General features: G+C 43.3%; 1 protein-coding gene across 1 annotated transcript in view; it reads left to right on the plus strand.

Annotated features, from left to right (window-relative positions):
* The window catches only part of LOC147718371 (phosphatidylinositol 3,4,5-trisphosphate 5-phosphatase 2-like), a 447,492-nt gene that overhangs the window by 265,767 nt on the left and 168,325 nt on the right, over positions 1-13,400 (plus strand). The window contains exons 22-24 of the mRNA XM_086918327.1: positions 854-941; positions 1,690-1,845; positions 12,347-12,434. Coding sequence (XP_086774453.1) covers positions 854-941; positions 1,690-1,845; positions 12,347-12,434 — 332 coding nt within the window. The remainder of the gene's footprint in view (positions 1-853; positions 942-1,689; positions 1,846-12,346; positions 12,435-13,400) is intronic.

Consider the following 13,400-nt stretch of genomic DNA (forward strand, 5'->3'; position numbering starts at 1 on the left):
GTGTGCTGGACCTCTCGCTAAACCTGTCTACCGCCTGGGTCTTAATGCGTTCCCAATGATATAATGGGGAACATTATTAAACGTTAGGGTATGTGGTGTTAAACAGGGGGCGTGGCCATAGCAGGGCCCCCACTGACGAGTTTTGCCGGTGTCCACACTTGCGAGAGCCTCCATGGCTGAAGTGCCCGTTCCATTCTCTAAATGCTTTCAATACAATCACCTCCTTCAGGGATATAAAACTGACAAGGAGTGATTAACAATATTACACAAAATGAATGCGGCCATGGAGAGCACGTGGCAGCTAATTTAAATTTTCACACAATGAGAAAAACAAGCGAGCACGTGTGCGCCTTGCATGGCAGCAGGGGGAGGGGAGAGGGGAGGGGGCCTGTGCCGGTTTCCCTTGTGGGAGCCTGCAGCAGCGATAATTGCTAACATATGGCGTCAGCTGCTCGCTCCCACAAGGGAATTGCCAAACGTGCATGCGTTGCCGTTGGAAGCAATGCAACGCTTGCACATTTTTGCCTGCAAAAGTGTAGTGATGACTATAGGTCTTTTTCCTATGCAGCGCATGCGCGCTGCGTAGGCGAGACCTAAAAAGGCAAAAGAGAAAAGGGGAAGAGTGATAAGAAGCAAAAACGAGAAAGAAAGAGGCAAAGAGCAAAGAAAAAGGCAGATAGCAAATAAGAGAAAGAAAGAGGCAAAGAGCAAACAAAAAGAGAAAGAAAGGTGTACATACATTTGAGTCTCTGTGTTTGCATGTGTGGAATGGATTACCAGCAAGAAGGTAGATTCTTGCACTTTTCTCCTGTATTGGTTCTGATCTTTGTCCCTGTCCTGCTTTTGTCTTCAGCTGCATCCGATTGTGGCGGACATGGAATATCTACTGGACCAGCACTTGCTCCTGACTGTCAAATCCTGCGACGGACACGAGTCATATGGTACATTCTACATCCTATGCTTTTGGGAGAGGAGGGAAGTGACCAGGTCCCTTGGTTTTGTCTTGAGTCTTTTTATGCAGGTAGTTGAGTTTCATTTCGATCAGGTCTCAAATGTATTTGGTTTGTATTGTGCCTGTTTACGATGGAAGTGTGGTTTGTTTTTCAATGGTTACTACAGATCAGTGGTCTTGTGTGCCTGTTGACTTGAGTCTGCCTCCACATGTATTTTGGTTTCCATTGTTGTGTCTGTTTACAAGGAAAGTTTACATTTGTTATTCACCTGCAATTCATTGACATTTTTCTGTACCTGTTCTTGTAGGCCATAGTGTTGATGTTGTGATTCTTTACTGTATGTCTTTTCCCTAGAAAATCTAATTTCAGAACTTGTGAATTGCAGAGCAGTCAAAGACAGTGTTACTCGGGCCTTCATCAGGGTTATTACATCAAGGGTGTATGGAAGTAAGCCTTTAGGCCAACATAATAAGTATCTATGGTTAAAATAAATTCTCAACATAGTTGATGTAGTCTCAAAGCCTCTGTAGTCTTCATAAGTGCTTTTGATCCAGGCTAAGCACCGGTTTCATAAGGGAGATACTTCAGCTCGATTAGAAGGTCAGGGAAAGTGAGTTCTATCATGTTCTGGACCACAGCTGGTCAGTTATGTTCCATTTGAGGAGCAAGGTGGGGCCCTCAATGTGACGTCATGATGCCTTACCATCTCATTATAATGTTCCACTGCCCTCTGTAGGTGAGTGCTGCATAGCAATGCGTTCCATGATCAGCAGCGTACCGCAGCAGTTTGAGACCTTCCTCTCCCACCGCGGAGAGGAGACGGGCTCCATCCGTGGCCGGATGAAAGTACAGATCCCCAGAGACCGGCGTGGGACGCGGGAGCGGCTGTACGGTAAGCATGCTTGTTTCCCTGGAGTTATTCCTTTATATGAAATGATTGAGCATGGCCTGTGAAAGAGGGCTGTAGGCCACCATACAGCATTGTGAAACCATGTTGGAGTTTCAGGCATGTGCTCTACTAAATCTGACCCCTGTTTTTCTGTTCTGGTTTCCCACCCTCATGGACACTAAACTGTGGAATAAATAAAAAGGTCTAATTCTTGGGACAGGATCCTCCTATGAGGCGGCTGTTCAGATCCCCATTTTGAGATGGTAGAAAGCATGAGTTGGCTAGAAAACATATGGAAGGGCATTATGAGGTGTTGCACAATGTATCAGGCATGAAATAAAAGAGAATTTGTGTTAGAGCTACAGATGTAAATAAATAAAAAAAGATCAGTAACCTAATATTGGAGACAGTATTACATTAAGGCTTATTTCCAGTCAGAGGTGGGCTGGCCATCGTGCGCCTGCGCATAGCTTCATGAGAAGACCGATCACTGTATCTTAGTTATACTGTTTGGTGGTGTCAATGACTGATACAACACCTGTTATTGGGAAGGTCTTTGTCACAGTTGTAGTCAGTGTCCAGGAAGGCTTCACTTACACAAGGTTTAGGTGTCAGTAAGAGAGCTAACGCCTGACACCTGAGAAAGGAAGAGCATGCAGTAATTTACATTTCTTCTTAGCTCATTACAACACAGAGGGTTTGAAACCTTTCCAAGAATGCTTCTCTGTAAAATGGGACTTCCACAGGCCAGCCTCACTGCTGCTCTGGGTTCCTACTGACTGCGCTGGATCTCTGTCAGTGAGAATAAAAAGTCTATTCTCATGACATAACAAATCCTGTCTTATCATTCAAGTGCTTGGATGTTCTAACACCCAGTCATTTCTGAGAAGCTCATTCTGTCCTTTCTGAATTTGTAGGAGAAAGTATTCCGCACTAAGACCACCAGCTTGTAGTGTCAAAATAGTAGGAGGTAAATCTTCCTCTAGTTCTTCTTCCATGTATGCTGGAGAGGATATGGCATAACATGTCCAATGTCTCTTCCCTGGACGATAAGAGATGTCAGAATAAAACCAGGGGAAGAAGAGGGTCCATCTGGCATGTCCGGCGTTACTGCCCCTCATAGATTTTACAAACTCCAGGTTCTTTTGGTCATACCAGGTGGTGTTTTTATGCTTTGCCCCTTCTAGATAAAGACGTCATTGACTAAATGCCTCTATTTTTTTGCCAGTAATTCTCATCGATGATGTAGTTTCTTTCTGGGGAACAAAGCAATAGGATGGAATTCTTCTGTCACTAGATGTCTCTAGGACAAGATGGCTCCAATAGTTTAAGCTGAAGCATCAGTCTCTACTATGCTTGGGAGTTCATTATCAAGATACCAAAGCATAGGTGCAGTTGTAAACAAATGATTTCATTGTTGAAATGCTTTTCTTTTTCACAGTCCCACTTGAACTTGATCCTTGCCTTTATAAGATGAGTGAGGGGTAATACAATTCTTGAGAAATAAAGGAGTACATTGTCTCTAGAAGATGGCAAAGCCCAGGCAATTTTGGATCTCTTTGCCACTGTTTGGTGAGCCCAGTCCAAAACCGCTCTAACTTTGCAGGGATCTATCTGGATGCCTAGTTCAGATACAGCGAAGCACAAAAAACTGACCGGATTCATTACAAATTCACATGTCTCAAATTGTGCATCTAGTCAATGCGTCCGGAAGTGGGATAACACCTCGTTCACATGTCTTCGATATTGTTCGACTGAGTTGAAAATTGCAGGATATCATCAAGATAACTCACTGCTTTAAGATATCCCTGAAGATGTAATTTCCAAAGTGTTGGAATGGGGTTGAAGGGTTACATAGACAGAAAGGCATGAACATATACTCAAAATGGCCACACCTGGTGCTAAAAGTTGTTTCCCACTCATTGCCTACTCTGATCTGTACGGCATTGTATCCCTCATGCAGATCCAACTTTGTGAAGATCTTGGCAGTCTTGATTTGATCATTTTAAACTGAGATTAAGGGAAATTTATACCGGTTGCAAAGAATGACCAGACGTGAAGTTTTGCTATTTTTGAAGACATCTTCTCGGAAAGCATTCCTCCTGACAAAATCGAGATGAGAATTTAATGATGTGGGGCTTGCAATTAGTAGTAGACTATGGCAACCACAATGTCCCCAGCAAAATGGTAAACAAGGGATTAGCAGTTACATTGAAACTTCCAAATGCTCCTATCGCCATGGGAGATGGCTCAAATGGAGGGTGGGAATTTTATTTTTTATTTTCAAAAAGAAAATCCAGTTTGGGGATTTTCTTTTTGAAAAATCAGCGGGAAGGAACCCTGCACCAAATAGTATACTTTTTTATTTTCAAAAAGAAAATACCCAAACTGGATTTTCTTTTTGAAAATAAAAAATAAAATGCCCACAATCTGTTAAGGGGAGTTTAGGGTTAAGCAAGGCAAGAGAGAAACATTCTGCATTAGTGAGCACTTCTGTACTCCTGGAATGGTTGGCAAATCTTAGAGTTGGGCTGAAGGCCTGTATGAACAAGCGACACAATGACAATTAATATAATCACAAATGAAATGATAGACAAGGAAGAAAGTGGGACTCAACTAATGCTTCCAAGGAGATGGCGGAATTGAGCTCCGAAGGCACCAGGAAACACTCAGATGCTGTAATAGTGATGGGATCAAACAACCAAACATAATGAAGCACAGAAATCTGTCAGCAAAGGAGATAAGAAAACCAATGGAAAAGAGAATCTCAAAACAGGAAAGGGATTAACCCAACAAAAGTGAAGGAAAATAAAACTATGACAAACTAAGAGAGACTTGGAGCCCCACATGGAGACAGTTGTCAGGCACTATTTTGCTAGCCCATAGTCTGTTCGGAGTGACCAGAAGTGCTGTGCCTTGACCCAGAACTGTCTGTTCTTGACCCTTTGAATGTAGGCCAGCCCACAAGAGCTGGTAGTCCACGGTCTCTACTACTTAGGTCTTAGAATGAATCCTGACAACTTTTTGTCAGTGCTGTTCCAGATTGGCAGAGAAAAAAATGCTACTTCGGAGGGAATGTCCCCTGCATGGTAAACAGTTGTATTCCCCTGCCCTAGGTGCCTGGCTTCATGTGTGTGGTATCCTGTTGTTTATTTTGTTCTACTCTCATGGTACTCAGTGTGTGCAGTGGTCCAGGCCTCTCCCTTAACATGCATAAGATCCCAGAGTTGTCCTGTGACCCTGATGGGGTGCACCATGAGCACTGTCACTGACAGACAGAGGACTGCTCGCCCTGTTGCGAGTTTCGCACAGAGCAGTGGTGGCAGCGTACCCGGTGTTGTGATTCTATTTTTGACCAGATATTTGTATCCGTGTCAATGACGTGGAGGTCTACTGACCCACTCATATAAAGTTCTGCTACTATATGCTTTCCTGCTTCCTAGCGCTGACATTCTGCATTTATGTCACGCATTAATGTGTGTGTAGCCAGCGTGGTGAATGCATGGTGTGTCTGAGTGAGCCACTGTAATGGAGGACTGTGTGATGCATTTTGGATACCCCATGCTATGCCTTTGCACAAGATGGAGGTGAGGTTGTTTTTCCAGACAGTGGAAGAGTATTGCTGACATTCCTGAAGCTGGAGGGAGCAAACCTATACTCTGACATGAGCGGGACAGGGACGCAGGACTCCTTTAGAAATGGAATTAGACCTTTCGCTTGGACAGGAGCTGCTGATCAGTCTTCCTCAATGCTGCCATTTGGTGGATGGCGTTAAGAGAGGCGTGGGACTGCAGACTCTTGTTCAGGGTGAGGATAATCTTTAGGTGAGGCCTGCCCTCTTGTCTTTCCTTGATTAGCCATTCCAATTGGCTTATGACAGCAAGGTCTAGAAATCACACACCATTTTGTGTCTCTGTTGTGGGTGCAGCCAGCTGGGAACAATCCTGCTAGAAAAAGCATCACCTTCCACAAAGGCTGTGTCTGGAGAGCAGCCTGGAAAGGACACTTGACAGGAGTTCCACCCTAAACCAGTTCTGAAGTTGATGACAGTGGATACGATCTCCTGTCTGATTACGGTGTATAAAAGTGGGACCCCTGCTTCTTGTTCCAATTTCAAGTCCTCTATAGGCCCAATTTCAAGTCCTCTATCGGCCCAAAGTTTCAGACTCCCAATGACACAGTTCTTACAATTTATTATATCCTTGCAGCTACAATATTATATGGCCAAGAAGAGGGCTTATTCAGATACCATTGATCAATTTCAAGGCACGCAAAATGGATCTGAAAATGAAGCAACTAATTGGAGATACATTAGAGCAACAGCCCAGTACCACCTCCTCAAAAGCAAGCATTGAAAGGGCAATATTGCAGCTGCTGTTGCTGGTCATGTCTTTCTGGAGGCATGTGCATGCGCTATGACGTATGTGTTTGTATGTTTCACCACATGTGTCCGTCCCACAAGAAAGATGTGGACACCATTTACACTGAGCCCTACCTTATTTAATATCTATATCCACCCACTCCCAGCTCATTCTTTCACTCTCAGAGGACGCAACACAAGACATGGCCAGTTTTCTGAAACGAATGCCTGCTGTTGCTATGTGAATAACCACTGTCTTAAGACTACATGGCAATTAAGCTGAGATACTTCTGTTAGGCAAACACGCTCACACTTGGGGAGACGACTGGTGGCCGGTCACCCTCGGACCACTCCCCCCCCCCCCCCCCCAAGCCCAAACTGGTCATTAAGAACCTAGGAGTATGGATGGACGACCCTCTTGCCTACGAGGCCTAGCCAAATCACGGACAGGGATCGCTTTGGTCTTTTGAGAAGCCTTAAACCCATTTTTGCCTTTTTTGACTCCCAAACAAGGCAGACTTTTGTTCAAGCCCTAATCCTGTCCCGTGTAGACTATTGCAATGTCCTGTTCCTAGAAGCCAAGAAAGTAGTCCCAAAAAGACTTCAGATTGCCCCAAATGCTGCTGCGAGGCTGCTCCTCTCTCTCCCAAAATGTTGCTCTGCCACCGGGCTCCTCCAGAAGCTCCACTGGCTTCCTGTGGACATGCGTGTCCAGTTTAAGACCCTTTGCATTGCTCATAAGATCCTTCGTTCAAAAGGGGCCCCCATTCTTGCCGGCCTTATGTCCCCGTACCTGCCATCCAGACCCCTTCGGTCAGCCGATCTTAACTTGGCCATTGTTCCTCGGGTACAGAGGGTAAGAACAGGAGGAATCTCCTGGCGAGCCTTGGGCCCTGTCCTATGGAGCAAACTGCCCCTCCCTCACAACAACTCAGAACCATTTGTGCTTAAGGAAATCGCCCCAGACTTTTTCTCTTCTCAAACTAGCTTCCATTCTCCTCATCTCTTTCCCTTGCTCTATGTATTGTTCCTGTACCATTTGCTGTGGGGTGAGTGCTGGGAAGCCCCTTTGTTGAGGCAGCTATGCGCTCTAAAGGTTCTTTTACCATAATATTTTCTTTTTTATTGACCAATCTAAGAAGAGGGATTTAACGTAGATCAGTAGACAAATAAAACATCATGTTTGTGAAGCATTGTATGTGGCAGCAAATAGCAGCTGCCCTCCAAAACAATGCGAACAAAAATGTCTCCACAGTGTGGGGGAGCAACAGGGACTAGGGGGATAAAATAAAAATAAAGCCATTTTGGGGGAGGAGGGGAACAGCAGCATGTGAGTGAGAAAGCAACATAGACAACTGGTATGGCACTTGGCCGCAGAGAAGCACCAGGGGTTGAGAGCTAGAAAACACATGCCCTTTCTTGGAGTCCTTACCGAAAAAAAAAACATAGGGCCAGATGTACGATGGATTTTTGCACGCGCAAATGGGTTTCTGACGCTTTTGCGCATGCAAAAATCCTGTGGACCATGTACTAACACTATTTTGCGAGTCGGAAATAATTTGAGACTCGCAAAATAGTGTATAGCGATTCGCTATTAGCAAGGGGAGTTCCCTCCCTAATAGCAAACCCACAAGCCATGTAAGAATGTTTTCTGACCAGAGGGTGGTAAAGCTATTACAAACGGTAAGGGGTCCCCAGGGGACCCCTTTCCCTTTGGGAAATTCATGCACAACTATTTTTTAAGGCCAGGCAGTGGTCCTAAGGACCACTGCCTGCCCTTAAAAAATAAAAATGAAAAGTTACATACTTCAAGGAAAAACTGCTTTATTTAAAAGCAGTCCAAGACATGGAGGTCTGCTGGCCCCAGCAGGCCACCATCCCTGGGAGTGCCCGCCATTCCTAAAGGGGTCGCAAATTGCGACAACCTTGTTAATATTCATGAGTCATGCAATTTGTGACTCCATTGGGAATCACAAACAGTGTCTCAGACACTGTTGTACATAACATTTTGCGATTTGCAAATTGCGACTCGCAATTTGCACGTCGCAAAATGCTAAGGTCGTACATCTGGCCCACAGTTTGTTAAAGTGAACAATGGAAGGATACAGGTTAGCCCATCAAAAGGATGGTGAAATGGCAATGCTGCAGAGGAGGGACAAATATAGAGCGAGGAAGGAAGAGGCAGGAAAGCCATCGAATAACAAGCAAGCAAATGAGAGTGACAACAAAGCCCACCAATGAAAGGAGTGGGCTGGCTCAACGCCCACTGTAAGATCTTGGTACAACCCACAAAAGGTCTTTTGCAACTAGACAGCTATCGCTGTCTGACAGTCGAGACATAAAAATGAGTGTCTATTCTTAGCCTAACAGTTCAGTTTTTGAGCTGGGACATAACGGAAGGGCCGTGGTTTTCATTGAAACCTAAATACTAATCATATTCAAAATGCATATATCTTTTGTCTACACAAAATCTGATTAGTCGATGTTTTTCTTTCGTCTATTTGATATATTTTTTTTAACAGATATCGCTTTGTAGGCAGAACATACAAAGGATGGAAAGGGGGCGAGGAAATAGATGGTATTGGCACTCAGTTGATACATCTTTGCAACAATCAATTGTTTTGTAAATATTTTTCTTTCCCATTGATACTTTTCTAACTGAATTTACTCTGCTTCATTTATGCATTCCCCTTAGAATGCATTATTGCATTATTGAAACATATTTGTAAAGGCATTGTCATTGATGCAACAGACTCAGCTTGATAATCAATTCTACATCAATGTATAGAGTGGCATATCAGAAAAAAAAATATTCCTTGTCTTGGTTATTTCTTTGGTGTCGGAGCTCTCAAAGTGTTATCCACCACACTCAATATAAAACTTGATCGCACTGTTATTCTGGGCTCAATTGTGGAATATAGCATGGCGAAGCAGCTGCCTTCTAGGTGATACCCCAACAATGTCCATTTGGCATCGGATGCTCGACTTTTAATCTTCAATAGTGTTTTTCTCAGTTATAACTGTATCATAATCATATGGAATTAAAGGTGGTTTCCCAGCATGACAGCGACCCTCAGCTATTGAAAATCACAACACAACATCCCAAAAGGTTTTTCAGTGTACTGGTTATTTCACTGTCCGAAAGAAATAAAATGAAATTTATATATGTGTGCCCAATTTGAGTAATAATTAAACAGAATGTGCACCTCGGCTGACAGCAATATCAGAGGCTACGATGGTCTTCCGCCCACAAACCAGCAATTAAGTATGTTTTTAGCCTGTATTACTCAAGTTCAAACATCCTCTTCCTGGAGGGGGAAGTTTAGGATTCAAATGTATGAATAGGGTCTCTATCACAAATCAGAAAGATATATACTGATTGATTCTTCTGGCAAATCATCTCCTAGGCCGAATCTGTTTCTCTCCCGGTGTGGGCCAGTGGCAACAATATTATTTCTACAGAGCACCTTATTATTAAACTTACTCACTCAAAAATTAGAGGTACAGAAAAAACAGCACAGAGGTTGGTTAACTTAAATTTTTCCTATTAGCCATTTTATTTCCGCCAAGTGCATCCCTTCTCACCAAAGTTCAGTTGTCACGAAATTTCCCTTAAAGTGTATATTGATGGTTTGGTATTCATCTACCTTGCATGAGTTGGATTGTAATGGAAATCCACTCCGTTGCAAATCCCCATATGGTAAAATAGGTAGAAAGTAAATATCCAAAAATCTTTAATAATGATAGTGTCTAAGGAAAAAAAGCAAAAAGTCATGCTTTGCTTCTCTGATAGCCATAGAAGGAATATTCATATCCTGCAATCCATTGTCATCTAATTGGTCTTGGTGGACGCAGGCGAATCAACAAGTAGCATCTACTCTTTCAGGCGATTTATGTCTCCTTTCTTTATTTTCAAGTTAAGGCGTGAAAAGTCTGAAGTTGATAATAACATATGTAGACATGATTCCTCTTTTGTTGTCTTATGGCATGGAGGGCCTGAGCTAGTTGGCTGTGTCTCATTTTGAATGAATCAAAGAGATCTTAAGATCATATTTATCCATCTGAGAGAATCTCTATAAGATCCATGCATATTTAATTGGGTATGGTTGTCTTACCTTATAGAGGGATTCGCAGTTGGAACAGCTGTGGTATCAACCTTAAATTGCTCGGTAATCAGATTTATTGTTGAGTTAGAGATATCAACCACATAATCTCAAAATATCTTTTGTCAATTCTCCAAGTATCTTCCGGAAAACCCGAAATTGGTGGTACCGCTTGGCAGAGCTGATTGCAGTGTGAAAAAAACAATTGTTTACCTGAGCTTTGAGCATGATTCTTGTCAGTGTGTTCATTATGAGAAGATAAAAAGGGTTATTTGCAACCTCACAATCTGAGCCAAAAGGTGAAATGCAGTTTTATCTGAGATACTGTTGAAGCCAAAGATCCTGATTGCGTGGAATCTCGGAGTATGATGACGTCTTTCATGGAGAGTGAAGTGAATCTCAGAGGCATTAACATTGTTTTCCAATAAAAATTAGGTTATAACAACAACATACATTCCAATGAGTGACTCATCAGGGACACTGCATTATCCATGACATCATTTCCCAAAGATCTTGGTGGGTGCCAAAGGCACTGAATCAGCAAACGATAGCCCCCGGGCTCAGCCTGGGAAAGTTCTAAGAGCGGTAGTAAACACATTTGTGTAGAGGAGTGGAAAGTGCCTGCAACTCTTCCAGCACCTTTCAGTTCTTATCCTGTCTGACTCCTGGGTGCATTTGAGAAGACTGTACACTGTCAAGAAATTGGTTAAAAAATGGAGACCAGTGAACGGCCACTAACAAAATGAACTTCAAGGCAGTATCTTCTTAGTTTGGGCGCCTCAACAAATGCACCTAAAGCATCTTTTCCTTGCTAGGCTGGTTAGCAGTCCAGGGCCTAGGGTTGTGCACTTCACTGAGGATGTATCCCATTCAATGGTGGGCACAGATGGGTCCATGTAATATGGATCCCTGCCAGGCAGCCAATGGTAGGCCTTCCAGATTGGTCTTACCTGTGGGGGAGTGCCAAAGAAAGTTTAAAAATGAATAAGAACCACTTTAAGCTGCGCATGCTGGGGTGCCCAGGATGTGGTAAAGGTATCAGCCTTATCTGATCTCTGCATGTTGCTGAAACAGGTTTCTCTGTTGACCCATCCTTGCAGTGTGACCTCTCATGTCTTACTTAAACTGTGGCCTTTGTGTGTCGCTATCTGCTAAACTGTGCCATTTCCCTAATATGGTCAGAACATTCTTCTCTCGCTTCCACGCCACAATAGGAGCCAATCTTGTTCCTCCCTGAAATTGAAAATAGAAGGAGTTCACGATAAACCTTTTGCACTCATGGTCAGTGAGTGTTTTTTCGAGTAGCACTAGCGAGTGGATGTTCCAAGGTTTGGGGACTACAAGCTCATTGACTAATGCGAGAAGTCATAAAGCGGTGATTGTTAAGGTTTGCCCCTTCCCTGAGAAATCAAAACTATTCTGCGAGTGGAATTGGTCCATGATGATCGACTATGCCTTGTGAGCCATCCGCTACTGCCCCATGGAAGCAACCTGATGCCACTATCTCTATCTCTACATGTGCAAGTTCTCCAATTATACCTTTGTTCTGTCTTGCAACGCAACTTACAATCTTTGAACTTCGTCCCTGAAATCTCTTCACATCTTTCATGCGAGTCTGGAGAAAATCTTGTACTGGAGATGGAAGAGGCACTTACCTGCAACACTAAATCTCTGGGATGGAAGAGGGCCTACTGTGTTGGCATCATAAATGGATCTACTATAACTCCAAGGGCCATTATGGGAATGACTCTGCTATTAAAGAGTCCCTTCCAGCACTTCTTTCTAGTGACACAGGGGTACAAAGAAGCCACAATAAACATGGTCCGTGTTTGTGATCCTCCATCCAGTATGTCTAGAATTTGTATCGCGAATATCTGCATTGAAGAGATGTCCAAGCTTAAGAGCATGTATTTCAGTTAAGTAACCTTTCCATCTCATGGGCTTCAAACCCTTGTTTGGTAGTTGTTGCATCTGGTGTCCAGTTATCAGGATACCCCTTCTGACTTTCACGACTAACCTCTGTTATCCTTGATGTCCCCAGATTGGATCAGTTTAGAAAAGGACGATGCAGAGTCTCAACCGCTCAGATCTCCGAAAGATGCCTGCAGCCCGACTCCGCGTGTTGTGAGGTGAGACGAGGAGCAAGTGCTAGGCGTGATCTTTGAACTTTAAACTAAAGTCTGGTGTACCAAATACAGGGGAGTTACATCACTCTTTAGTGATGATGTCCTTTTCCTAAGAAATAAGAGGCATATATCAGACAAGCATTGGCAAAGCCAATAGGCCTTGCCTATGAGACCTATTGGCTTTGTCAGTGCATTGTACTCCGGCTGTACAGCAGCGTGGATGCTTTGCTTTGTACCTGAAACATTTTTTTTAAAACGCTAACAGGCAGCCAGGACTAATGCACATTTTTTTAAAGTGTGTTAGTGCTGAATGCATCATAGTCCCTTTTTATTATTATTTTAAGCCATGCTGAATAGCAGCCATACTGCTTTAAACCAGTTCTACAAATCATTGCTAAAATCGACAATGCACATGCTGTACAACAAGAACAAAATTCAATGGCAGAGTCAATAGTCTCAAAGGAGAGACCTATTAGCTTTTCCAATGCTAATTAGGCCTCGGATCAACAGCCCTATGATTCTGAACAAACCATTTAATCTCACCTTGCATGAAAAATAAAAAAATATATGTCATCTGGCAAAAGCAGCCTATCACATAAAGAAAGCAGTTGCACCCTTGTCCATGCATTAGTGAGAATACATTTGGAAGCAGACAGTGTCTGTTGTCAAGCAAGCTGTACTTGGCCCAGGCTATGAGAGTATGATGTAATGTATGATGGAATGTAGCCAGCGAATGTTAAACAATGGGCGGGCTGCAAGCCCTTGTATACAACATCTCTCGCCTGTGAGAGTGTATACGATGCATGCGCTACTTCAGACGAGACTACAAAAGGGACTAGAGCCTGCCCTCCTACTGTGTAAATATGTAAGAGCTGTCCTCAGCGTATACCATAGCATGTAGGTGTCAGAGAGCTTTACAGTGCAACAGTGCAAGATACACAGAACACAATAAACACAAGCACATATAGA

This window comes from Lissotriton vulgaris, chromosome 4_1 (genome assembly GCF_964263255.1).
Source record: "Lissotriton vulgaris chromosome 4_1, aLisVul1.2, whole genome shotgun sequence".
Classification (NCBI taxonomy): domain Eukaryota; kingdom Metazoa; phylum Chordata; class Amphibia; order Caudata; family Salamandridae; genus Lissotriton; species Lissotriton vulgaris.